The sequence below is a fragment of the Erinaceus europaeus genome, chromosome 6, assembly GCF_950295315.1.
Source record: "Erinaceus europaeus chromosome 6, mEriEur2.1, whole genome shotgun sequence".
In the NCBI taxonomy this organism is placed as follows: Eukaryota; Metazoa; Chordata; class Mammalia; order Eulipotyphla; family Erinaceidae; genus Erinaceus; species Erinaceus europaeus.
Genome location: NC_080167.1, coordinates 17,815,308 through 17,842,656, shown reverse-complemented (window position 1 = coordinate 17,842,656; position 27,349 = coordinate 17,815,308). Strand labels below are relative to the sequence as shown.

The following is a 27,349-nucleotide window of genomic DNA, read 5'->3' as shown; positions in this document are numbered from 1 at the left end:
TTTATGATCTGTTTCCCTTTCAACATCATGAACTCCAAGAGTTTGGGGGGGCCACAGATGCTTTGCCCACTATGAACCCCCCAGTGCCTAGCCGCAGGTTTGGCAAGATGCTCTTGAGTGAGTGAGCTGTTACTGCTGGGGCGCCACTTAGTTTCCTGAACCCAGGGGACGCAACCATGTCTTATATCTAGGTCTCACTTTTTAAAAATACGTATTTGTGGGGGTCGGGCGGTAGCGCAACGGGTTAAGTGCATGTGGCACAAAGCGCAAGGACTGGAGTAAGGATCCTGGTTTGAGCCCCAGGCTCCCTACCTGCAGGGGAGTCACTTCACAGGCGGTGAAGCAGGTCTGCAGATGTCTATCTTTCTCTCCCCCTCTCTGTTTTCCCCATCTCTCTCCATTTCTCTCTGTCCTATCCAACAACAAATGTCATCAACAACAACAATAATGACCACAACAAGGCTACAACAACAATGGCAACAGAAGGGGGAAAAAATGGCTTCCAGGAGCAGTGGATTCTTGGGGCAGGCACTGAGTCCCAGCAATAACCCTGGAGGCAAAAAAATATATATATATGTATATATATATGTATATGTTATTATTATTCTTATTATTTTACTACTACTGCTGTTATTATACCAGAGCACTGCTCAGCTCTGGCTTATGGTAGTGCTGGAGACCGAATCTGGGACCTTGGAGTCTCAGACAAAACTCCTATGTTGTCTCCAGAGCCCTTGGGTATCAGTCTCTCTCTTTCTCTCCTCCAGGATTATCACTGGGGCTCAATGCCAGCACTCAAACACCTCATCACAGACCCCTGCAAGCGTCAACCCAGCTTTGACCTAGCACGTTATGATTGGGCCCTCCTCAATCGCTATCGAACAGGCCATGGCCGGTGCGCCGCTATGTTCCATCACTGGGGAGCCAGAGACGACCCGAACTGCCCCTGCGGCTACAGACAGACTATGACCCACATAGTCAACGACTGCCACCTCTCCAGATTCAAAGGAGGTCTCGAAACTTTACATCAGGCTCAACCTGACGCTGTTGACTGGCTACGGAAGAAGGGCAAACACTAGGAGAAGAAGAATGCCATCACTACAAATTCACTGTTCCCAGCAGCACCCCCCATAATTTGATAGGACACAGGGAGAGAAAAATGGGGGGGGGGGAGAAAAGTAAAGAGGAAGAGAAACAGAGAGACACCTGCAGACCTGCTTCACCACTTGTGAAACTTCCCCCCTGCAGGTGGGGAGCAGGGGCTCAAACCTTACCCTTGCACATGGTAAGGGTCTTTTTTTTTTTTTTTAATCTCCAAGCATGGCATGAAAAATGTTATTTTATCCTAGGATGGAAGGAAGGGAGAGAGGGAATCACCTCGGTCTGTTTAGGCCACTGTGATTGAATACCACAGACTGGATAGGTCTATAAACAGCAAATAGCGTCTTGCCATAGGCCCTTTGCACTGACTGGGACTATGCTAGAAACTCCTCCCTCACCTCTCACCCTCCCTTTCATTTCTGTTTCCTCACTTGCTTCTCTCATTAGTATTTTACTTCAGCTGCAATCCTAGTCTGCTTGTGTGGTGACTTGCTTTTGGTTTGTTTTGAAATCTGCTCCCTTTACTGCAGAAATACCTGAATGAATGAGTGGAGTGAGTGAACGAGTGAATGGAGATGTGCATCCCTTCTCTTCTTCTAGCATTTGCCCTTCTTCCGTAGCCAGTCAACAGCATCAGGTTGAGCCTGAACCAGTAGAGCAGGCACAAATGGCCACAGGGGAGCCTCTGGGACTGTGCCCAGCTGCTGTGGGAGTCTGGTTCTGTTTGTAACCTGGCAGAGCCTGAATCACCAGCAGCAGCAGGTGCCAGCCTTATTCCTCCTCCAACCCTCATACCTTTGTTCTGGAATCTTCTCTGTGCTGGAGGTGCAGCCAGAGCCTAGATGTCTCAAGTCCCTGGAGCAAAGGTGATACCCTACTGCCAGCACTCAGAGCCAACAGTTGGCTCTCAGCGGGGTGTGGAAGGGCTGGAGGCAGAGTGAATGGTCCGGGTTCTGGAGAGTCCCATAGTATTTATGACATGGGGTGGAGGTGTTTTCACCAAGAAGAGAGACAGCTTATTTAATTTATTTATTTTTTTATTTATAAAAAGGAAACATTGACTAAACCATAGGATAAGAGGGGTACAACTTCACACAGTTCCCACCATCAGAACTCTATATCCCATCCCATCCCTTGATAGCTTTCCTATTCTTTATCACTCTGGGAGTATGGACCCAGGGTCATTGTGGGATGCAGAAGGTGGAAGGTCTGGCTTCTGTAATTGCTTCCCCGCTGAACATGGGCATTAACAGGTCAATCCATACTCCCAGCCTGCCTCTCTCTTTCCCTAGTGAGGTGGGGTTCTGGGGAACTGGAGCTCTAGGACACATTGGTGGGGTTGTCTGTCCAGGGAAGTCTGGTTGGCATCATGGTAGTATCTGGAACCTGGTGCCTGAAAAGAGAGTTAACATATAAAGCCAAACAAGTTGTTGACTAATCATGAATCTAAAGGCTGGAGTAGTGCAGATGAAGAGTTGGGGGGAGGATCTCTGTTTAGTAGATAGCTAGTAGGCATGTTTTAGTTATATTCCAAAGGGCCTGTGGCTATACTAGCTCTTTTTTTTTTTTTTTTTTTTCCCTGAGCCTGAAATCTGATATGCAGGTAGATCCTAGTTATTGTCTGGAGAGATGATGTCATGGTTGGGAAAAGGACCAGAAAGCTGGATCAGGGAAGAGAGTAGCTCCCAAATATGGGAAAGGTGTATAAGTATTGTTGATTATAAACCCCATCGATTTGATCTGATCTGGGGCCCATATTCAGCTTAGGAGCCTAAGTGACCTCTGCATTTCTGTAGGTCTGAGCTCACATTCTGTGGTCATCAGTAGGAACATTCCAAGCTGCTCCAATATCAGGACCCATCTTCCTCAGGTGTAGTATATATTGTCCAGCCTCCATTCGGAGGATGGAACATTCTCTACCGTTGTTGATCCAAGTTGAGGGCAAGGTCCTATGGGGCCCACAGAAGGGTCTATTGTGTTATTCCTGGTAGAGATGACTGGTAACAATGGAGAGAGGGATTGATTCGAGGTCTAGGCCCATCATATCTGTTTAGGAATCTCAGGACTCCCTGACTAGGGCCCCAGCTGATTGGGTGGCCTGATAGTGACTAAAGAGTCGTTGTTAAAGTATGCCAGTCTCTTGCCCTTATTCAGCTTTAAAAAATTTTTTTTAATTAAAATTCTTTCTTTCTTTCTTTCTTTCTTTCTTTCTTTCTTTCTTTCTTTCTTTCTTTCTTTCTTTCTTTCTTTTCCCATTTGTTGCCCTTATTGTTTTTCATTGGTGTTGTAGTTATTGTTGTTGTTATTGATATCGTCATTGTTAGATAGGACAGTGAGAAATGGAGAGAGAAGGGGACAGAGATGGGGAGAGAAAGACAGACACCTGCAAACCTGCTTCACCTCTTGTGAAGCGACTCCCCTGCAGGTGGGGAGCCGGGGCTCGAACTAGGATCCTTCCGCCGGTCCTTGCGCCGGTCCTTGTGCTTTGTGCCACATGCGCTTAACCTGCTGCATTACCTCCTGACTCCCTTTTTAAAATTATATTTATTGGATAGAGAAAGGCAGAAACCAAGAGGGAAGGGGGTGATAGAGAGGAAGAGAGATGGAGAGACACATACAGTCCTGCTTCACCACTCATGAAGCTTTCCCCCTGCAGGTAGGGGCTGGGGGCTCGAACCTGGGTCCTTGTGCATTGTAATACGTGCACTCAACCAGATGTGCCACCACTCGGCCCCCAACCTTATTCAGCTTTTACAGTCCTTGCTTTGATGAGGTTAGCTTTGGAGTGAGTGAGAGAAGAGAAACAGCTTCTAAGAAATCATTTGTATTAGCCTAGAAATTAGCATCTAGGAAAATTTCTCCCCAGGAAACTCATTTATTTAATTTTACTTTATGCCCACCAGTGTTACAGCTGGGGTTTGGTGCCTATACAATGAATCTACCACTCCAGGTGGCCATTTTTTTTTCCTCCAGGGTTATTGCTGGGGCTCAGTGCCTGCACCATGAATCCACTGGTCCTGGAGGCCATTTCCCCCCCCCCCTTTGTTGCCCTTGTTGTTGTAGCCTTGTTGTGGTTACTGTTGTTGTTGATGTCGTTTGTTGTTGGATAGGACAGAGAGAAATGTTGAGAGGAGGTGAAGACAGAGAGGGGGAGTGAAAGATAAGACACCTGCAGACCTGCTTCACCACCTGTGCAGCGACTTCCCTGCAGGTGGGGAGCCCGGGGCTCCAACTGAGATCCTTGCGCTGGTCCTTGTGCTTTGTGCTACTTGCGCTTGAACCTGCTGTGCTACCACCAGACCCCCTCCAAGTGATCATTTTTTAAAATTTTTTTTCTTTTTTTTTTTAAGTATTTTATTTACTTTTTTTGAGAGAGCTGCAGAGAGAGAGAAACACAGAGAAACACCAAAGCACTACTCAGGTCTGGCTTATGGTGGTGCGGGGACTTCGGAGCCTGAAGCATGACAGTCTCTTTGCATAGCCACTGTGCTATCTACCCCCGCCCAAAATTTATTTTCTTTGATAGGACAAAGAGAAATTGAGAGAGAAGGGGGAAATAGAGAGGGAGAGATAAACACCTGCAGTCCTGCTTCACCATTTATGATGCTTCCTCCCAGCAAATGGGGGTTGGGGGCTCAAACCTGGATCCTTGTGCAAGGTAGGGACTATGTACGCTCAACCTGGTGTGCTATCACCTGGCCCCCTCCCCAAGTAACTGAACCCAAACAGAGCCTTGCACGAGTCCTTCCTTCACTGTCTTCACACCAAAGTCTCTTCTCAGAGGGGCCACCCCAGTGGTCCCATTCAGCTTGCACCCCACCGCATGGCACTTGCCGCAGTACTGTCCTATAGCAATGCCACACGGTCCCCTGGAGCACTGAAAAATGTCACAGGAAGTGGGGCTCTTAAGTGTGATGTCCTGAGTTTGAGCCCTGGTGTTGCATGTGCCAGAGTGATGCTCTGGTTTTCTCTCTCCCTCTTTTAAAAATATTTTTTATTTGGGAGTCGGGCTGTAGTGCAGCGGGCTAAGCGCAGGTGGCGCAAAGCACAAGGACCAGCATAAGGATACCGGTTCGAACCCTGGCTCCCCACCTGCAGGGGAGTCGCTTCACAGGCGGTGAAGCAGGTCTGCAGGTGTCTATCTTTCTCTCCTCCTCTCTGTCTTCCCCTCCTCTCTCCATTTCTCTCTGTCCTATCCAACAACGACAACAACAATAATAATTACAACAATAAAACAACAAGGGCAACAAAAGGGAATAAATAAATAAAATAAATATTAAAAAATATTAAAAGAATTTTATTTATTATTAGATAAAGAGAGAAAGAGAGAAATTAAGAAGGGAGGGGAGGTAGAGAGGGAAAGAGACAGAGAGACACCTGCAGCTCTGCTTCACTACTCATGAAGCTTTCCCTTTTGTAGGTGGGGACCAGGGGCTAGAACTCAGGTCCTTGGAAACTGTAATGTGTGCACTTAACCAGGTGTGCCACCTGGTCCCCTGGTTCTCTCTCTCTCTCATAAATATTGACAAATAAATCTTTTTTTTTTTTTTTTTGCCTCCAGGGTTATCACTGGGGCTCGGTATCTGTGCTATGAATCCACTGCTCCTGGCAGCCATTCCCCCCTTTCCCATTATATGTATGTATATATATTAATTTTTTAAATATTTGTTTATTTCACCTCGTTTTATTTTTGTTATTGATGTCGTCATTGTTGTACAGGACAGAGAGAAATGGAGAGAGGAGGGGAAGACAGAGAGGGGAAGAGAAAGACAGATACCTGCAGACCTGCTTCACTGCCTGTGAAGTGACTCCCCTGCAGGTGGGGAGCCGGGGGTTCGAATCAGAATCCTTGTGCTTCATGCTGTGTGCACTTAACCCAGTGCACCACCACCCAGCCCCTTTCATAAAAAAAATATATCTAGGGAGTCGGGCTGTAGCGCAGCGGTTTAAGCGCAGGTGGCGCAAAGCACAAGGACCGGCATAAGGATCCCGGTTCGAACCCCGGCTCCCCACCTGCAGGGGAGTCGCTTCACAGGCGGTGAAGCAGGTCTGCGGGTGTCTATCTTTCTCTCCTCCTCTCTGTCTTCCCTCCTCTCTCCATTTCTCTCTGTCCTATCCAACAATGACAACAACAATAATAACTACAACAATAAAACAACAAGGGCAACAAAAGGGAATAAATAAATAAAATAAATATTAAAAAAATTCTATAAAAAATATATATCTCTATTTGTTGCCTCCAGGGTTATTGCTGGGGCTCAGTGCCTGCACCATGAATCCACTGCTCCTGGAGGCCATTTTCCCCCCTTGTTGCCCCTGTTGTTTCTCTTTGTTTTCATTGCCATTGTTGCCATTGCCGTCGTCATTGTTGGATAGGACAGAGAGAAATCAAGAGAGGATCGGAAGACAGAGAAGGCGCGAGAAAGATAGATACCTGCAGACCTGCTCCACTGCCCGTGAAGCAACCCCCCTGCAAGTGAGGAGCTGGGGGCTCGAACTGGAATCTCTACACTGGTTCTTGGTCCTGCGTCATATGCACTCAACTTGCTGTGCCACCACCCAGCCCCCACAAATAAATCTTTAATTTTTTTGTGTATTTTTTAAAAAAAATTAAAAAAATATTTATTTTCCCTTTTGTTGTCCTTTTTATTGTTGTTGTAGTTATTGATGTTATCATTGTTGGATAGGACAGAGAGAAATGGAGAGAGGAGGGGAAGACAGAGAGGGGGACAGAAAGTTAGACACCTGCAGACCTGCTTCACTGCCTGTGAAGCGACTCCCCTGCAGGTGGGGAGATGGGGGCTCGAACCGGGATCCTTACTCCGGTCCTTGAGCTTTGCGCCACCTGCGCTTAACCTGCTGCACTACTGCCCGACTCCCATATATATTTTGTGTATTTATTTACTGAGTAGAGGCAGAAAGAGAAAAACTGAGAGGGGAAGGAGAGACAGAGGGGTAAAGAGAAAGAGAAACACCTGCAGACCTGCTTCACCCATCATGAAGCAGCTGCTAATCCACTGCAAGTGGAGACTGAGGGGCTCGAACCCAGGTCCTTGTGCATTGTCACATGTGCGCTCAACCAGGTGTGCTACCACCTGCACCTTCACATAAATCTTTAAGACAAAAGTAAAGCAAGGAGCCTGGAGTCTGGCACAGTCGATAAAGCATCGAACTCTCTAGCCTGGGGTTCTGAGTTTGATCCCTGGCATCACATATATCAGAGTGCGGCTCTGGTTCTCTTTTTCTTTTCTCTCTTTTATCATTAATAAGTAAATCTTTTAAAAAATTGTAAATAGAGTAGCCTGGGAGTGATGGTGTAGTGGATAAAGTCTTAGACTCTCAAAGAGAAAGTTCCGAGTTCAAGCCCTGACATTGTATATGCCCAAGTGAGATTCTCTGTTTCTCTCTCATTAATAAATAAATATTTTAAAAATGTAAATACAATCAGGTGAAATTATTTTAGGAAAACTTTATCTGTTTATTAGTGAAACAGTGAATTGGAATGCCACCTGGCACACAACACAGTTAGCCAAGGCTTGAACTCAGCACCTCATGCCCACGGGTCCTGTGCTCTAATACTGGGCTATGTCCCTGGGTGGCCAGGTGAAATCACTGTATTTACTTATCTTTTGTAGAACCAACTCCTCACATTTGCAATTCTACCACTCCAGGCCAGACTGAGGAAGACAGGACAGATTGAGATCAGAGGGCAGAGGACTCATGCAAGGGTCCCTGTTCAAGCTCCCGGCTCCCCACGTGCAGGGGGGTTGCTTCACAAGTGGTGAAGCAGGTCTGCAGGAGTCTACCTTTTATTTTTAACTTAAAATTTTTTTTTATTTATTCCCTTTTGTTGACCTTGTTGTCTTATTGTTGTAGTAGTTATTGTTGTTGTCGTTGTTGGATAGGACAGAGAAATGGAGAGAGGAGGGGAAAACAGAGAGGGGAGAGAAAGATAGACACCTGCAGACCTGCTTCACTGCCTGTGAAGCGACTCCCCTGCAGGTGGGGAGCAGGGGGCTCAAACTGGGATCCTTACGCCGGTCCTTGTGCTTGGCGTCACGTGAGCTTAACCCACTGTGCTACTGCCCAACTCCCAGGTGTCTACCTTTCTATCTCCCTCTCTATCTACCCTTTCTCTCTCAATTTCTCTCTGTCCTATCTAGTAAAATGGAAAAAAAAAGCCACCAGGAGCAGTGGATTCATAGCACAGGCACCAAGCCCAAGTGTGACATTGGAGGCAATGAATAAATAAATATATTAGTTAATTAAAAAAATAAAGAGCTCAGAGGGCAGATATATATACAGAGAATGGAAAATATTGATATAGAAAGGGAGAGAGAGGGGGTCAGGTGGTAACACAGTGGGTTAAGTGCACATGGCTCAAAGCTCAAAGACCGGTGTAAGGATCCTGGTTTGAGCCCCCAGCTCCCCACCTGCAGGGGGTCACTTGATGAACAGTGAAGAAGGTCTGCAGGTGACTTTCTCTCCCGATCTGTCTTCCCCTCTTCTCTTCATTTCTCTCTATCCTATCCAATAGCAATGACATCAGTAAAAGCAATAATAATAACCACAACAACGATAAAAACAAAACAAAACAGGGGCAACAAAGGGAAAAGAAAGCCTCCAGGAGCAATGGACTCATGGTTCAGGCACAGAGCCTCAGAAATAACCCTGCAAAAAAAGAGAGGGACAGAGAGGAGAGACACCTTAGCACCAAAACTTTCCCTTGGTGCTTAATTAATTTTACTAGAGTATACCTCAGCTCTGGCTTCTGGTGGTGCTGGGGACTGAAACTTCGACCTGGGAGCCTCAGGCATGAGAGTCTATTTGTATCACTATCATGCTATCTCCCCCACTCAAATTACTTTTATTATTATTATTTATTTATTCCCTTTTTTGTTGCCCTTTTTATTGTTGTATTATTGATGCCATTGTTATTGATGTTGTCGTTCTTGGATAGGACAGAGAGAAATGGAGAGAGGAGGGGAAGACAGAGAGGGGGAGAGAAAGATAGGCACCTGCAGACCTGCTTCACCACTTGTGAAGCGACTCCCCTGCAGGTGGGGAGCCAGGGGCTCCAACCAGGATCTTTCCGCAGGTCCTTGCGCTTCGTGCCGCATGCGCTTAACCTGCTGCACTACCGAATTACTTTTAATAGTATCCTTTCTTCAACTCCAGTCTCCCTGAATCTTGCCATCTCGGCATGCAGTCCCTATAAAAAGATGGTGACATAATAAACAAAGAGAGAGAAAGAAAGAAAAGCAAAGAAAAAAATAAAAAACAAAGATGGTGACACCCTCTGGCCTTCCCTACATGTTTCCTGACACCCCCTGTCACCTGCAGCGGGCACCCTTTCAAGTGTCCATGTGGCTGGCAGTGAAACCACCTAGTGCAGAGCAGTCAAGTTGCTCAATGGCCCAGAGTGGGCTGTGTAGCGTCGGCTCATCTTGTCCATCTGCTGTGACATTAGATAGGTCACTACCGGTCCCCGGGGCCAATGCTCCCCTTCCCTCTTTGATCTTGGCTCTGTTCTTTCTCTCTCCCTCTGCTCCCCTTTCTTTTCCTGTGCCTTCTCATCAGTAGAGAACAACTGGGCTTTGAAACCAGGTGATGAGTTTGAGTCCTTGTTCTGCTCACAGTCATTCTGCCCTGGGAAGCCTTGAGGATAGGAATCACTCTTTCCATCTGGGGCTGGGGATGGATAGGCTCCAAGCTGGCACTTGGCTGTGCGACCGTTTCTTTCATCCTCAAGGTTGTCCCCAGGGACTGGCACGGCTCATACCATCTGTTTGGTTTCGCACAGAATAAGGGCATAGGGCACAGAGAGGTTGTGCAATTTGCCCGAAGCCACCCAGCTGCAGAGGCTGGCCCTTCCCCTCAGGCCTTTCTTGACAGGCCAGATGCTGTCTCAGGAGCTGAGAACAGAGCACTGAGCAAAACAGACAGGCTTCTGCTGGTGGGTGGCTTTGGCAATTCTAGATTGGGAAGGAAGTCAGCAAAATAAATACTTTTTTTTTTTTTTTTAAACCAGAGCACTGCTCAGCTCTGGCTTCTGGTGGTTCAGGGGATTGAACCTGGGACTTCAGAGCCTCAGACATGGAAGTCTCTCTTTCTCTCTCTCTCTCTTTTTAAAGATTTTATTTATTTATCAATGAGAAAGATAGGGGAAAGAGAGAGAGAGAGAACCAGCCATCACTCTAGTACATGTGCTGCCAGGGATTGAACTCGGGACCTCATGCATGAGAGTCCAATGCTTTATCCACTGCACCATGGTAGTATTTTCTTTTTTTTAAATATTTATTTTATTTATTTATTCCCTTTTGTTGCCCTTGTTGTCTTATTGTTGTAGTTATTATTGTTGTTGTCGTTGTTAAATAGGACAGAGAGAAATGGAGAGAGGAGGGGAAGACAGAGAGGAGGAGAGAAAGATAGACACCTGCAGACCTGCTTCACCGCCTGTGAAGCGACTCCCCTGCAGGTGGGGAGCCGGGGTTCGAACCGGGATCCTTATGCCGATCCTTGTGCTTTGCGCCACCTGCGTTTAGCCCGCTGCACTACAGCCCGACTCCCTTTATATATATATATATATATAATTTATTTATTCCCTTTTGTTGCCCTTGTTGTTTTATTGTTGTAGTTATTATTGTTGTTGTCGTTGTTGGATAGGACAGAGAGAAATGGAGAGAGGGAGGGGAAGACAGAGAGGAGGAGAGAAAGATAGACACCTGCAGACCTGCTTCACCGCCTGTGAAGCGACTCCCCTGCAGGTGGGGAGCCGGGGTTCAAACCGGGATCCTTATGCCGGTCCTTGTGCTTTGCGCCACCTGCGCTTAGCCCGCTGCACTACAGCCCGACTCCCGGTAGTATTTTCATGTCACTATTATGCTATCTCTCAGCCCCTGCATTCCTATATTATTATTTTTTTAAATTGATAGAGACAGCCAGCAATCAAGAGAAAGGGGGCTAGAGAGAGGTAGAGACAGAGAGACACCTGTAGCTTTCTACTTGTGAAGATTTACCCCTGCAGTTGGGGGGACTGGGGGCTTGAGCCCAGGTCCTTGTACCTGGTAACATGTGCACTCAACCAAGTGTGCTACTACCCAGCCCCCATTCCTGTATTCTCTATGGTGCTAATGATGAAAAGAGTTATGAAGATAATAATAATAGTAATACAGGGGTGGGAGAGAGAGAGAGAGAGCATTGTGGTGTGGCTGGGACTGAATTAGTATGGTGAGAAGGAAGTCCTGGTGGAGAGAGGGCATTTGAGCCAGGACGGATGTGAGGGCGAGAGCCCAGCAAGTGCAAAGGCCCTAAGGCAGGCATCAAGGGTGGCTCCCAGCACACCGGGTTCAGAGTGCAGATGGGATGCAGTTCACAGAGCACGCCAGATACTCACCCGCGATGCATAACTCAGGGGCCTGGGAGATGGCTCAGCTACAGCGCTCTCCATGTGTGAGGCCCTGGGTTTGATCCTGTGGATGGAACGGAAGACCCCAAGAAAGGGTGGAGCTGCAAAGATGGAAGAGTAGTGTTTTAGTACTGCTCCCCTCTTTCTGAGATTTAAATTATTTTATTATCTTTATTTATTCATTGCACAGAGACAGCCAGAAATCAAGAGGGAAAGAGGAGGCAGAGAGGGAAAGAGCCGGCCAGGTGGTGGTGTACCAGGTTAAGCGCACATTGTACAAAGCCCAAGGACTTGCACAAGGATCCCCATTCAAGCCCCCAGTTCCCCACCTGCAGGGGAGTCGCTTCACGAGTGGTAAAGCAGGTCTGCAGGTGTCTGTCTTTTCTTTCTCTCCCCCTCTCTGTCTCCCTTCCCCTCTCAATTTCTCTCTGTTCGATCCTATTTAAAATAAATAGCTGCCAGGAGCAATGGATTCATAGTACAGGCACCAAACCCCAGAGATAACCCTGAAGGAAAGAGAGAGAGACAGAGACAGAGAGATACCTGCAGCCCTGCTTTAACACTTGCAAAGCTTTCCCCCTACAGATAGGGACTGGGGGTTTGAACTGGGGTCCTTATGCATTGTAACATGTGCGCTCAACCAGGTGTGCCACCACCCAGCCACCCTCCCTCTCTTTCTGTATCAAAGTAAAAAACAAAACAAAACAACAGGCCAGTGTGTAGCACAGTGGATAAAGTGTGGGCTATCAAGCATGAGATCCTGACTTTGATCCCTGGCATCACAGAACAATGCTTTGGATCTCTCTCTCTTGTTAATGAACACCTCTTTAAAATAAGTGTGTGGGGGGTTGGGCGGTAGTGCAGCAGGTTAAACACACATGGCACAAAGCGCAAGGACTGGCGCAAGGATCCTGGTTGGAGCCACGGGCTCCCCACCTGTAGGGGTGTCACTTCGCAAGTGGTGAAGCAGGTCTGCAGGTATCTATCTTTCTCTTCCCCTCTGTCTTCCCCTCCTCTCTCCATTTCTCTCTGTCCTATCCAACAACAACGACATCATCAATAACAACAATAATAGTAACCACAACAATGATAAAACAACAAGGGCAAAAAAAGAGAAGAAAAAAATTACAGGTCCAAGAAGGATGGCAGAGGACCTAGTGGGGGTTATATTGTTATATGGAAAACTGGGAATGTTATGCATGTACAAACTATTGCATTTACTGTTGAATATAAAACATTAATTCCCCAATAAAGAAATTTAAAAAAGAAAATAAATAAGTAGAGAAATAAAATCAGTAAAAAAAAAAAAAAAAAGGAAAAAAATAGCCTCCAGGAGCAGTGGATTCATATTGCAGGCACCAAGCCCCAGCAATAATCCTGGAGACAAAAAAAAAAAAGATGTGTGGTTGGGGTTGGGTGATGGTAGTGGTGAATCTGGTTAATTGCACATGTTACAGTACTCAAGGGCCTGGGTTCAATCCCCTGGTCCCCACCTGCAGGGGGAAATTTCATGATTGGTGAAGCAGGGCTGCAGGTGTCTCTCTGGCGCTCCCTCTTTCCTTTCAACCACTCTATCTAAAATAAGTAAGTAAGTAAGTAAATAAATAAATAAATAAAGGGAGGAAGAAAGAAAGAAAGAAAGAAAGAAAGAAAGGAAGAGAGAAAGAAAGAAAGATTCAGGGTTGGTGAGATAGGTCACTTGGGTAGTGTGCTGCTTTGTCACATGCGTGGCCCAGGTATCAGCCCGGTCCCCACCTCACTGGAGGAAGCTTTGGTGCTGTGGTTTCTTTTATGCTGTCTCTGCTTCTCTCTCTCAAAACAGTATGATTCAATAACTGTAGTATATTCATGGAACTGTGCAACCACCACCCCCACATCTGGAATATTCTTTCATCGCCACCACCCCTGCCCCCGCCCCCAAGAGGCCTTGTAACCTCTTGCATGCGAGTAGTCAGCAGCCCCCCTCCCCTGGCAGGCAAACACTAGTCTGCTTCCTGCCTCTATGGATTTGGCTATTCTGGATATTTCTTATAAATGGGATCGTGTGTGTGTGTGTGTGTGTGTGTGTGTGTGTGTGTGTGTGTGTGTGTGTGTTAGCTCATGGGGTAGGATGCCAGCCTTGTTATGCACAGTACACAACCCAGATTCGAGCCCTGACACCATATGGCAGGAAGCTCTGGTGCTGGGATCCTCTCCCCCCCACCTCTTTTTACCAGACCACTGCTCATCTCTGTCTTATAGTGCTGTGGGGGATTGAACCTGGGACTTTGGAGTCTCAGGCACAAGAGTCTCTTTGCATAACCATTATTCTATGTACCCCTGCCCCATAATCATTATTCTATCTACCCCTGCCATCTATCTCTATCTCAGAATGAAATGGAAAAGTGTTGGTAGCACCGAGTAAACAAAGTAAAATGCACATAGGTGTCACCATTTGGTGACCTTTCACTGAGCACTGTGCTTTCAGAGCCAAGCTCACAGGGGCCAGTGCTTTGGGTCTTCTGTCCTTCTCCTCCTCCTCCTCCTCCTCCTCCTCCTCCTCCTTCTCCTTTTTTTTTGTTTCCAGAGTTGTTGCTGGGGCTCGGTGCCTGCACTACGAAGCCACTGCTCCTGGAGGCCATTCCCCCCATTTTGTTGCCCTTGTTGTTGTTGTTGTTATTGTTGTCATAGCTGCTGCTACTGTTGTTGTTGGATAGGACAGAGAGAAATGGAGAGAGGAGGGGAAGACAGAGAGGGGAGAGACAGACACTTGAAGACCTGCTTCACCGCCTGTGAAGCGACTCCCCTGCAGGTGGGGAGCCGGGGGCTCGAACCGGGATCCTTCCTTGCGTTTTGTGCCATGTGCACTTAACCTGCTGTGCTACCACCCAGCCCCCTCTTCTTCTTTCATTCATTTTTTCTTTCTTCCTCCCTTCTTCCCTCCCTCTCTTTCTTTCTTCCTTCCCCTTTCTCTCTCTCTTTCCTTTTCCTTCCTTCCTCCCTCCCTTTCTTCCTTTTCTCCCTTCGTTTCTCTTTCTTCTCTCTCTCTTTCCTTTTCCTTCCTTCTTCCCTTCCTTCCTCCCTCCCTCCTCTTCTTCCTTCCTTCCTCTCTCCCTCTTTCTTTCCTTTTCCTCCCTCCCTTTCTTTTTGCCTTCTTTCTTTATCTCTTTCCCCAACAGAGGTTGCCTGTGGTGTGACATGTCCTGTTTGACTAACCTACTTGTCAACTTGGGCCTACGGGCTGCTCCCAGCTCTGGGTGTGCAGACCTGGCTGTGAGAAGTTTGTGCAGTAAGTCTAAGGAGAGTTGGGCGTGCCAGCTCTGGCGAAGATTTGTGCCAGCTCTGGCCTGCTTTGCAGATGAGAGAGGTCCCCTCCCTCTCCTCTGTCCTGACTTCAGTGGGCTTTTGAGCTGAGGAGAGTGTGTCCCAACATCTAGCTGTTAATCTTTCTCTCTTTCTTCCTCACCCCACCATGGCCTCACTTGACAACCCCATGACGTCTCTGCTGTCCCTGTTTTGGTCTCCAATGCCTTCCCACATGGGAAGTGACTCCCCCTGCAAAGCCACTGCCCGTCACCCATGGCCAATGTCCTTCCATCTCGGCTTCTGCTCTCGGCCACACTGTGGGTGACATGAGGCCGCTCCCACCTCGGCCTTGGGCCCTCTTGGGCCAGTGCCACTTGCGTCTGCTGGGACCTTGATGACTTGGTCACGAAGGAAAGTGAGGGGTGCTGAGATGGGGTGGGGGCTCTTCTGTGTGGAACAGGCGTCAGGGGCAGGGAGGGAGAGGAGTGTCAGGTCACTCTGTTTTTCACTGAGCTGTGTTCATTTCCACGAACTTCCAGTGTTAATCAATCCTCACAGCTGTGGCTCTGGCAGACTTTAACAGATCAATGACATTGATTAGTGCGAGAATCAGTGGACTGCTGGACTGACCAATTATTGAGCGAATTAGCTCAAGCCAATTCCTGGCTTTAAGACTTTTCGGAGCAGGTGTTGGGGAGACAGCCATTACAGTAAAACAGAGTCTATCTCCCTCTTTCTTTTTTAAAAAAATATATTTATTTATTCCCTTTTTGTTGCCCTTGTTTTTTTTTATTTTTTATTATTGTAGTTATTATTGATGTTGTTGTTGTTGGATAGGACAGAGAGAAATAGAGAGAGGAGGGGAAGACAGAGAGGGGGAGAGAAAAAAGACAGACACCTGCAGACCTGCTTTACCACTTGTGACTCCCCTGCAGGGGGGGAGGCGGGGGCTTGAACAGGCATCCTTACACCCAGTTCCTTTGCACTTTGTGCCACGTGCGCGTAACCTGCTGTGCTACCTCCCGACTTCCTTATCTCCCTCTTTCTTTCTGTCTGGGGGTGGCAGGTAAGTGAATAAGACATTTGCAAGCAAGATGGGGTGATCTGACAGCGTGGGTGGGGACTTCCTTTTTTTTTTTTTCTTAAATTATTATTGCCACCAGGGTTATCTCTGGGGCTTGGTGCTAGCACTACAAATTCACTGCTCCTGGCAGCCATTTTTTTCCTTTTTAAAAAACATTTTATTTATTTATTAATGAGAAAGATAGGAGGTGAGAAAGAAAGAACCAGACATCACTCTGGTACATGTGCTGCCAGGGATTGGACTCAGGACCTCAGGCTTGAGAGTCCAAAGCTTTATCCACTGTGCCACCTCCTGGACCAACTTCTCTCTCTCTCTCTTCCTTCCTTCTTCCCTTCCTTCCTTCCTTCCTTCCTTCCTTCACTTTAATTGTATTTGATAGGACATAGAGAAATTGAGAGGGAGAGGTGGAGGTTGAACGATAGAGAAGAGAGAAAGACGTCTGCAGGCCTGCTTTACTGCTCTTAAAACGCCCCCCCCCCCGTACGTGAGGAGCAGGGGCTTGAACCTGGGTCCTTGTGTATATAATGTGTGTGCTTAACTGAGTGTGCCACTACCCAACTTTTCTTTTCTTTTAATATTTTATTTATTTATTCCCTTTTGTTGCCCTTGTTGTTTTATTGTTGTAGTTATTATTGTTGTTGTCGTCATTGTTGGATAGGACAGAGAGAAACGGAGAGAGGAGGGGAAGACAGAGAGGGGGAGAGAAAGATAGACACCTGCAGACCTGCTTCACCGCCTGTGAAGCGACTCCCCTGCAGGTGGGGAGCCGGGGTTCGAACCAGGATCCTTATGCCGGTCCTTGTGCTTTGCGCCACCTGCGCTTAACCCGCTGCACTACAGCCTGACTCCCTCTTTTCTTTTTTTTTTTTTTTAAACAAGTGCACTGCTGAGCTCTGGCTAGTGGTGGTGCTGGTGACTGAACCTGAGAACTTATACATTTGAGGTCTGTGTGCTGTCTCAGTGTCATCTTCCCAGCTCTGGGCCTCCTCCCTTGAACTGACTGAACAATGAGGCATCTCCTTGGGGCTGGATTTTTTTTTAAAAAAAGATTTTATTTATTTATGAGAAAGATAGGAGGAAAGAGAAAGAACCAGACATCACTCTGGCACATGTGCTGCTGAGGATCGAACTCAGGACCTCATGCTTGAGAGTCCAAAGCTTTACCACTGCACCACCTCCCGGACCACGGAGCTAAACTTTAAGCTGGGCCCTGAGAAGAGGAGAGAATTCTGGAACAACAAATGCAAAGGCCTAGGGGCAGGAGAAAGCTGAGGCTGGTGAGGGTGAGGCAGGGAGGCTGGAGACTGGGAGGACAGGTAGGCAGGAGCCAGGTCCTCCAGGGCCTTGGGACAGTGACAGCAACCACAGCTAGCTCCATTGTTCTAGCACCTTCTAGGCATTGCTCTGAGAAGTCCTGGTACAGCAGCTTCTTTGAGGACACAGCCATTGGGAGGGGGCTTCCGGGACCCCAACACCAGACAGCAGCTGGACATACAGAGAGGGCCCGGCTACTTATTCCAGGACTCTGGGCTGGGAGACCCCAGAGGATGGATTTCTCCAGAACCATTCCTGACAGTCTCTCTCTGGCCACCACAGTCGTGGACCTTTTCCTGGAACTCTGTTGGGGGGATGGTAGATACACACCAGGTTCTGTGGCCTGGACTGACACCCCACAGACCTGGCCTAGGAGCTCAAGGACGAAGAAAGAGGTTGCCCCCTCCCAGGAGCGAGTGCGAGTTCTAGAAGACTCATCCTGAGCTCTGAGGCCCACCTTACCCTGCTGCTGGGGACACTGCTCTGCCAACCCCTGTTACCTCGCTCTTAAAAAAAATGATTGCGGGGTGTATGTGTGGGGGTGGTGGTGGTGGCTGGGTGGTAGCGCAGCGGGTTAAGTGCACATGGCACAAAGCGCAAGGATTGGCACGAGGATCCCAGTTCCAGTCCCTGGTTCCCCACCTGCAGAGGGGTCGCTTCACAGGTGGTGAAGCAGATCTGCAGGTGTCTATCTTTCTCTCCCCCTCTCTGTCTTCTCCTCTCTTAATTTCTCTCTGTCCTATCCAGCAACAATAACAGCAATGGCAACAATAACAATAACAACAACAAGGGCAACAAAATGGAAAAAATGGCCTCCAGGATTAGTGGATTTGTAGTGCAAGCAATGAGTGCAAGCAATAACCCTGGAGGAAATAATTATGATTTGGGGGGCTGGGTGGTGGCACATCTGGTTGAGAGCACATGTTAGCATGTACAAGGACCTGGGTTCAAGCTCCTGCTCACCACCTGCAGGGGGGATGCTCCGCAAATGGTAAAGCAGGTCTGCAGGTGTCTATCTTTCTCTCTATTGCGCCACCCCTTTCAAGTTCTCTCTGTCCTATCTAATAAAAACAGATAAATAAATAAATAAATAAATGGCCACCAGGAACGGTAGATTCATAGTGCTGGTACCAAGCCCCCAGCAATAATTCTGGTGGCAATAAAATTAAATATATATATATATATATTTAAAGATTTTTAAAAATATTTATTTATTTATTTATTCCCTTTTGTTGCCCTTGTTTTATTGTTGTAGTTATTATTGTTGTCATTGTTGTTGGATAGGACAGACAGAAATGGAGAGGAGGGGAAGACAGAGAGGGGGAGAGAAAGATAGACACCTGCAGAACTGCTTCACCGCATGCGAAGCGACTCCCCTGCAGGTGGGGAGCCGGGGCTAGAACTGGGATCCTTAGAACCGGGGTCCTTGTGCTTTGTGCCACCTGTGCTTAACCTGCTGTGCTACAACCCGACTCCCTAAAAATATTTTTATTGATCTATTATCACAAGACAGATACAGAACCAGGTCATCACTCTGGTACATGGGATGACTGGGATTGAACTCTGGACCTCATGCTCACTGTGCCGCCTCTGAGCACTGTCCCTTGCCCTCTTGGCATCCCACCTGGAGAATGAGGAGTTGGCTCCTTCAAGGGACGCAGAACTCCCTGGGAATAAGGGACTGCAGGGACACGGAAGCAAGTATGGGGCCGGGGACTCCCAGTCTGGTCTTTTTTTTCCTTTAGAGGAATCTGTTTTGTCACCAGGGTTATCCTTGGGGATTGGTGCCTGCAAGATGAGTCCACTGCTCCTGGTGATCATTTCTCCCCTTATTTTCTCCTTCCTTTCTTATTTATTTATTTATTACAGAGCACTGCTCAGCTCTGGTTTATGGTGGTGCAGGGGAGTGAGCCTGAGGCTTTGGAGCCTCGGGCACAAGAGTCTCTTTGCATAACCATTATGCTGTTTACTCCTGCCCTTTATTTTCCTATTTATTTTTACCAGAGCTGTGCTCAGCTTTGGTTTATGGTAGTGCTGGGGATTGAACCTGCGACCTCAGAACCTCAGGCATGAGAGACTGTTTACATAACCATTATTCTGTCTCCTCCACTTTCCCTTTCTTTTTGCTAGACACACACACACACACACACACACACACACACACACACGGAAAGAGAGAGGGGAGGGGAGGGTCCGAGGGTCCCCTCCATGCAGTTGGGGACCAGGGGCTTGAACTTGTTTCCTTGCACGTAGAGATGTGTGTGCCCTACCAGGTGCTCCACTGCCTGGCCCTTATGTATGTATTTATGTATATATGATAGGGATAGAGGAAAGATAGTCTAGGAGGTGGTGAGGCAGATAAAAGGTTGGACTTAAAAGCATGAGGTCTTGAGTTTGATCCCTGGCATTTGCATGTGCCAGAGTGATGCTGTGGTTCTCTGTGCCCACCCATAATGAATAATTCTTCTTTTTCCATTTTCCACTTATTAAGAAGCAAAGATATGGGAGACAGAGGAGAGAGGCAGAGAGAACTGGAACATCACTCTGGCACATGGGATGATGCCCGGGATGGAACGTAGGACCTCACACAGGTAAGCCTGGTGCCCTCCCACCCCCAATCACACCTCTTCTCCTTGTCTTCACCACCCGCCCTTATGCAGCGCTTCCACGCACCAGCAGGCAGGATTCTGGCTCTGTGGGGCCAAAGCCTCCTGCACCTGGGACATTTTTAAACGCCCTGGCAAGTTTCTGGCCAGCAAGCACTTGCCGGTGTGGTTGGACACAGGCCCCACCAGCAGCTTTGCAAAGGGAGAGCAGCCGTGCCAGCGGGCAGGGGCAGGTGGTGCCCACGATAAGGGCGCAGGGAAGCCGGGAGCGGGTGCTGTCCCGGCGAGGCCTTCCAGATAAAGTGGCAGGGGGCGGGCGGGTGTTGCGGGCCATACTCCCCGGTCGTGTGCAGAGTCGCCGGGGCCAGGCGATTGGCACAGGGCTGCTGGGGGAGCTGGGGGGGGGGCATGTGCGTGTGAGTGTGTGGGGAGGACTCAGAGCTGAGGGGCTGCTGTGCTCCTAACGAGCTGGAAGTTCCTCCTCCAGGCGAACAATGCCACGGTCACGACCGAGGAAGTGGGAGAAGGGGAGGGCGGCGGTAGGTAGATGAAGAACGGGGCACCCCCAGTCCCGGCACGCGGGCACGGGCCCCGGGAACTCCCTCGCGCCCAAACGGAAGCAGAGGGCGGGGCGGCGGGGGCGGGCCGCGAACCATCCGATCGGGGCCCCGCCCCGTGCAGCCCCGGGGCCTCGCCGCCCGGGCCATGGCGCATAAAGCCTCTGGCCACCTGCCGGGCCGCTCCTCAGTGCGCCGTCGGCCGGGCCCCTGGGTGCCCGCGTCCCCAGAGCCCGCACCGCCCACCGTCCCCGGGCCCCCGCGGAGCCCCGCCAGCGCGCAGACATGGGCAGCCGGGCCTGCGCCTGCCGGGCGCCCCTGGTGCTGGGCTGCGCCGGGCTGCTGTGCGCCGTGCTGGGCGCCGTCATGATCCTGTTGGTGCCCACCATCATTGAGCAGCAGGTCTTTAAGGTGGGTGCAGCGGGGGGACACCCGCCCAGAACCCCAGACCCCCCTCCCCCGAGGGGTTCAGCTTGAGGAACCCCCAACACCTCCCCGGGAGCGGGGTTCGATCGGGGGCGCAGGCCGCAGGGACACCCAGCCCGGGCCACGTTGCGAGCAGCCGGGAAGCAGCCGGGGACACCCCCGCCCCGGCCCGAGGCGAGTGAGCTGCTTCCCGCCGGCCGGGAGCCCCAGCCCCGCTGCCACCCCCACCCCCACCCCGGGGCCCTTCTCTGAGGCTGCTGGGGCCTCCCACTCCCCCGCAGGCCGAGGGCTGGAAGCACTAATCCGCCTTCATCCCCAGCCCTGGCCCGAAGCTCCCTGCCCGGGGCCTCCCGCAGCCCTGTCCGCCCGGCCCACTGGCCGCAGGCTCTCCGCCCCCAGCCCCCGCGGGACCCGCCTTTTTTGAACCTGAGAGCCAGCGAGGGAGCGAGCAGAGCCCTGCAGGTCGGCGGGCCCGCTCCAGCCTCCGCGGAGCTCCCAGCCCCGGACTCTGCAGCGGGAACCGGCGGGGTAACTGAGGCAGGGCTGGAGCTGCCAGTAACTTCTTGGCCAGCTGACTCCTCCTTTCCTCACCCTGCTTCCTGAGGCGACTTTCTCAAGAGCAGGGACCTGCCCCCGCCTCCCTTCCCCATGGGTGTCTCAGTGCCCCAAAGATGCTTGGGGAATGAGTGAATGAAGGCGGCAGGTGGAAAGCCGCCTGCTGCTGCCACCCGCTGCCACATGCCCGGCTGTCTGGGTACTGAAAGGATTCGGCATCTGGGTCAGGCTGGCTGTTTCTCTTGGATTTTTGAGTCTCGTGCTATAAATCCTGTCATCTGATTGTAAGGCGAGTCCTGTAGTGGTGACATCAAGTGAGTTCCTCTTTGGGTGTGACACTGTGTGTGTGTGTGTGTGTGTGTGTGTGTGTGTTCCGGGGCCTGGTGGGAAGGACTTGTGTGTGGGGACCTCTCCTTGTCAGAGAGGCTCCCCTCTCTCTTCCCCATTGGCTCAGGGGTGTCTCTCCCTTATGCTTGCCCCACCAGGGTGAGGGCTCTGAGCACCCATCAAGTGTGGGGTGTTGTGCACCTTGTTGGCCAGGTGAGGTGAGCATGGAGTGGTGGCTCCTAGCCCAGGAGGAATCTTGCCGGCCTGGTCCTCCTGGGCTCAGCTCTGGCTGTTTCCTTCTTTTTCTTTCTTTCTTTCTTTCTTTCTTTCTTTCTTTCTTTCTTTCTTCTTTTCTTACTTTCTAAAATTTATTTTATTTATTTATTTTTAAAATTTTATTTATTTTCCCTTTTGTTGCCTTTGTTGTCTTTATTGTTATTGTAGTTATTGTTGTTGTTATTCATGTCATCTTTAGATAGGACAGAGAGAAATGGAGAGAGGAGGGGAAGACAGAGAGGGGAAGAGAAAGACAGACACCTGCAGACCTGCTTCACCGCCTGTGAAGCGATTCCTCTGCAGGTGGGGAGCAGGGGCTCGAACCGGGATCCTTACACGGGTCCTTGTATTTTGTGCCACATGCACTTTACCTGCTGCGCTATCGCCCGACTCCCTTTTTAAAGTTTATTATCTTTATTTGTTGAATAGAGACAGCCAGAAATAGAGAGGGAAGGGGGAGATAGGGAAGAGAGAGACACCTGCAGCCCTGCTTCACCACTTGTGAAGCTTTCCCTTTGCAGGTGGGGTATGGGGGCTCAAACCTGGTTTCTTGTGTACTGTAACATGCGCACTCAACCAGGTATACCACCACCCACCCCCTTTCTCTTCTTTTCTTTTCTTTTCCTCTTCCCTTTCCTTTCCCCTTTCTTTCTTTCTTTCTTTTTTTTTTTTTTTTAAGATTTTATTTATTAATGAGAAAGATAAGAGGAGAGACAAAGAACCAGGCATCACTCTGGCACACGTGCTGCCGGGGATGGAACTCAGGACCTCATGCTTGAGAGTCCAAAGCGCCACCTCCCAGACCACTCCTTTCCCCTTTCTTTCCTTCTTTCTTTTTACCAGAGCACTGCTCAGCTCTGGCTTATGCTGGAATGGGGGATTGAATCTGGGAACTCTGAGCCTCAGGCCTGAGGATCTTTTTGCATAACCATTATGCAATCTCTTCAGCCCTCTATCATTTATTTAACCACAGTACTGCTCTACTCTGGTGGGGCTGGGGAATCAAACCTGGGACCTTTGGTGCCTTAGGCATTAAAGTCTTTTGGCATAAACTTTATGCTGTCTCCCTCAACTTGAAAGGCTTATTTCTTTATTAACATGAGAAAGAGAGACAACCAGAGCATCACTCTAGCACATGCGATGCCAGGGGTTGAACTCATGGCCTCTTACACTTTTCAGTCCAAAGCTCTCACTGTGGTGCCTCCATGTTTCCGTCCCACAGTGTGTGTGTGTGTGTGTGTGTGTGTGTGTACATGGGTGTGCGGGGCCATGTGCCCACATCCGTGTAGGCACGCTGTCAGCTCCCCTCCCCTCCAGTTCTTGGGATCCGAAAGGGGAGCTCCTGTGTGTTTGCTAGTCCCGGAGGAGAGCCACTGGGCAGCCCGTGTGAGTACCCCCAGGCGATTGGCCCGGGGCTGAGTGGTGTGAAGGTAGGAAGGCCTGCCCAGCCCAGCCCGTCCCAGCCCAGCCTGGGAGGCGCCCCCGCCCAGTGCCCAGCGCCCTCCCGGTGAAGAAGGGGGCCTGTGTTCAGAGGAGCCGTGGGACCGCCGGCAGAAAGGGGAGGCCTGCCCACTGCTGTTTTCTTTGGCTGCACGTGTCCATGTACGACTTGAATGGGAGGCCTTGTGCTTTGATTTCTGGATTTTTGGTTAATTAAAGGAAGACATGAATTATTACCAAAAAAAAAAAAATTTAGAAAACTTCAAACAGAGGACACACAAAAGCCTTCTCCCCACCATCTCTCCCCCTCCCCATCTCAGATGAGGGCGCTTTCTGGATTCTTAGGGACGGACTCATATGTATGAGCGTATGTTTACACATACACAGATTTCCTTTGTTGCTGTTGCCTGTGTTGAACTCTATCCTATTCTACCATTTGCTTTCCAGTCCACTGGTGCTGTTAGAAACTGCTCTTGTAGGAGTCGGGTGGTAGTGCAGAGGGCCAAGCGCAAGGACCGGCCTAAGGATCGCAGTTGGAGCCCCCGGCTCCCCACCTGCAGGGGAGTCGCTTCACAGGCGGTGAAGCAGGTCTGCAGGTGTCTCCCTTTCTCTCCCCCTCTGTCCTCCCCATCTCTCTCCATTTCTCTCTGTCCTATCTAACAACAATGACATCAATAACAGCAATAACTACAACAATAAAAAACAAGGGCAACAAAAAGGAAAATAAATAAATGAAATAATAAAAAAGGAAACTGCTCTTGTGTCAGACTACATACCCCTCCCCTCACTGGGGAGGACAGAGATAAACGGGGGGAGGGGATAGGGAGAGAGAGAAACACCTGCAGCACTGCTTCACCACTCATGACGCTTATTACCCCCTGAGGGGGGCCTGAACTCAGGGTTCTTATATATGGCAACATGTGCGCTTAACTGGGTGTGCCACGGTTGCCCCCCACCCCCAGGAGCCATTTTGTTGAATGACCAGACACAATCATTTCCCTGTGTTTCTACTGGCCGTGCATTGGACAGTCTGAAGTCCTGTCTGAATTGTCCTATGGGAAACACGCCCTAGTGTTTATATTCCCACTGGCAGGCCCTGAGCACTGCGACTCCCCCCATCTCTGTCACTGCTGTGGGTGACTGATGTGTTATCATTATTATTGTTACTTGTTTTCTTTTCTTTTTTCCCCAGAGCACTGCTCAGCTCTGGCTGATGGTGCTGCGGGGGGATTGAACCTGGGACCTTGGAGTCTCAGGTATCAGGGTCTCTTTGCAGAACTATCGTACTGCTTCACACACACCCTCTCCTTCATCCTTGCATGGTCACTTTTGGGCGGGGGGGGGCTGATCGGATGGCTTTGGTTGTCGTGACTCAGTTGGGGCTGAGGGGGCACTGCAGGGGTGTGGAAGCTGTGTCTGTCTGCACTGGCTGTTAGCGGCCAGGTGGGGACCAGGTCCCCCCCCCTGCAAACCAGGGCACCTCTCCTTTGCCTTCCGTCTCCTGGTCAGGTGACAAAGTGTGAAGGTGAGGGCCCATGTGGGAGGCTGCCCAGGATGGACCCATCTTTTATTATATATATTTTTTTAGTTAAAAAAATATTATTATCTTTATTTATTGGATAGAGACAGCCAGAAATCTAGAGGGAGGGGGCTGATAGAGAGGGAGAGAGACAGAGAGACACCTGAAACCTGCTTCAGTCACTCGTAAAGCTTTCCTCCTGCAGGTGGGGACCGGGGGCTCGAACCCTGGTCCTTGCTCTTTGTAATACATGTGCTCAACCAGGTGCGCCACCACCCGAATCCCGATGGACCTGTCTTGTCATTTGAATCTGATCACCGAAAGTTGCAGAATCTGGTTCCAAGAGGGGTTTGAGGTGGTGGGGCTGGGATGGGAGAGTGGGGCTGGGAGTATTGAGCTCAGTGGTGAGTGCAGGCTCCCATATTTCAGGCCCTGGGTTCTGTTGGGGCACCAGCATCAAAGAAACAGAAAAGAGGGCTTCAGAAGTGAGCAGGAGGGTCATGACGGTGGTGGCTCACTCATTACCGTGTGGGCACATCACCATGCACAAGGACCCGGGTTTGTGTCTGCGGCCCCCACCTGCAGGGACGAAGCCTCACAAGAGGTGAAGCGGGGCTGCAGGTGTTCTTCCACTCTCTCTGTCGCCCCTCCCATCTCAGCTTCTCTTTGTCATTATTAACAAAGAAAGAAAAATAAAATAAAGTGAGCAGGAGCGCTTGGGCCAGTAGATTGAAGGAAGTGGTGCACAGTCTTACTGAGTGAAATGAAGGTCTGCTGCTACTTATTTATTTTTGCCACCAGGGTATTGCTGGAACTTACGCTTTTTCTTGCCTCCAGGGTTATCACTGGGCTCTGTGCCAGCACTATGTACGCATCCACTGCTCCTGGTGGCCATCTTTTCCACTTTATTGGACAGGACAGAGAGGAATTGAGAGGGGAGGGGGAGACAGAGAGGGAGAGAGACAGAGAGACACCTGCAGACCTGCTTCACTGCTTGTGAAGTTTCCTCCCCGCAGGTGGGGAACCGGGGGCTCGAACCCAGATCCTTGTGCAGGACCTTGCGCTTAATACTGTGTGTGCTTAAGCCACCATCCAGCTTTTTTCTTTCTTTTTTTTTTTGATAAAGGGTGAGGGAGAAGAGAGAGACTGCAGCACTGCTCCACGACTGTCCAAGTTTCCCCCTTATAGATGCTTCCTTGTGGAGACCAGGGGCTTGAACCCAGGTCCTTGAGCATGGCTACTTGTGTGGTCTTCGTATGAGCCACCACTTGGACTCCTACTTATGTTCTTAGGAAAAAAAAAAAAAAAACTCCACAGAATGGTGTTATTTTCAGCAGGTCGGTCCAGTGCTTGTAGAAATGTCAATAAGATGTGGAAGGGGGCTGGCCTGAAAAGGCAATAGAGGTGGCTGCTCAGAAACGAGGGTTCTGGGGTGTGACCCAGGAGAGCTTGTGCTCTGTCTCTACAGCTCCTGTTCCTAAAATTTATTATTACTGTTGCTGTTTTTTTTGGTGCCTTGATTATTATGACACCTTCATTACTCTAGATTTTTTTTTAATTAGTGATTTGCAAAATTACAAAATAACAGGGGTATAATTCCACACCATTCCCACCACCAGAGTTTTATGCCCCCCTTTCCTCCATTGGAAACTGCAGTGGTTCTCCCAAGGTCACAAATATGGGAGGACTATTATTTCTATATCTGTCTGTCTGTCTGTCTATCTATTTTTATTCATTTTTTCTATTGTCCTGTCTACTTTTCCATTTTAAGTCATAGCTGCACCTAGAACTACTTCCAACTGCCTTTCCTTTTTCCTCTTTTCTCTGTCTGGGTCCTGGTGGAATTGGCTCTCAGAGCTCTTTAGTTATCTTCCCCCTAATATTTCTTCTCTGGGAGTATGAATCAAAATTCTTCGTGGGTGCAGAAGGTGGGAGTTCTGACTTCTGAAGAACCACTTTTAAATTTATTTATTGGGGGATTCGGGTGGTAGCACAGTGGGTTAAGCGCAGGTGGCGTAAAGCGCAAGGACCGGCGTAAGGATCCCAGTTCGAGCCCCCGGCTCCCCACCTGCAGGGGAGTCGCTTCACAGGCGGTGAAGCAGGTCTGTATTTGTCTATCTTTCTCTTCCCCTCCTGTCTCCATTTCTCTCTGTCCTATCCAACAATGATGACATCAATAACTACAACAATAAAACAACAAGGGCAACAAAAGAGAATAAATAAATAAATATTTTAAAAAATTATTTATTGGATAGTAACACAGTGAAACCAGGAGGGAGCGGGAGAGACAGAGAGACACCTGCAGCCTTGCTTTACTACTCGCGAAGCTTTCTCCTTGGAGGGAGGACCAGAGGCTTGAACCTGGGTCCTTGGGCACTATAACGTGTGCACTTAACCAGGTGCGCCACCACCTGCCTCCTGAGTTCTGGCATCTGTAGTTGCTTCTCTGCT

At 49.4% G+C, this 27,349-nt stretch overlaps 1 protein-coding gene and 1 long non-coding RNA gene across 3 annotated transcripts in view; one reads left to right on the top strand and one right to left on the bottom strand.

Moving 5' to 3' along the window:
• Window positions 1-2,267: 2,267 nt before the first annotated feature.
• Window positions 2,268-21,285, bottom strand: LOC132539098 (uncharacterized). The gene is made up of 3 exons (XR_009550413.1): window positions 21,208-21,285; window positions 11,498-11,610; window positions 2,268-2,494 (listed from the first exon to the last, which is right to left on the bottom strand). It is a non-coding gene; the product is annotated as an uncharacterized LOC132539098 (long non-coding RNA).
• Window positions 20,464-27,349, top strand: part of SCARB1 (scavenger receptor class B member 1) — a 74,915-nt gene continuing 68,029 nt past the window's right edge. For both annotated transcript variants that reach the window (XM_016184938.2, XM_007539770.3), the window contains exon 1: window positions 20,464-20,766. In XM_016184938.2, the coding sequence (XP_016040424.1) occupies window positions 20,641-20,766 (126 nt within the window). In that variant the 5' untranslated portion in view covers window positions 20,464-20,640. The remainder of the gene's footprint in view (window positions 20,767-27,349) is intronic.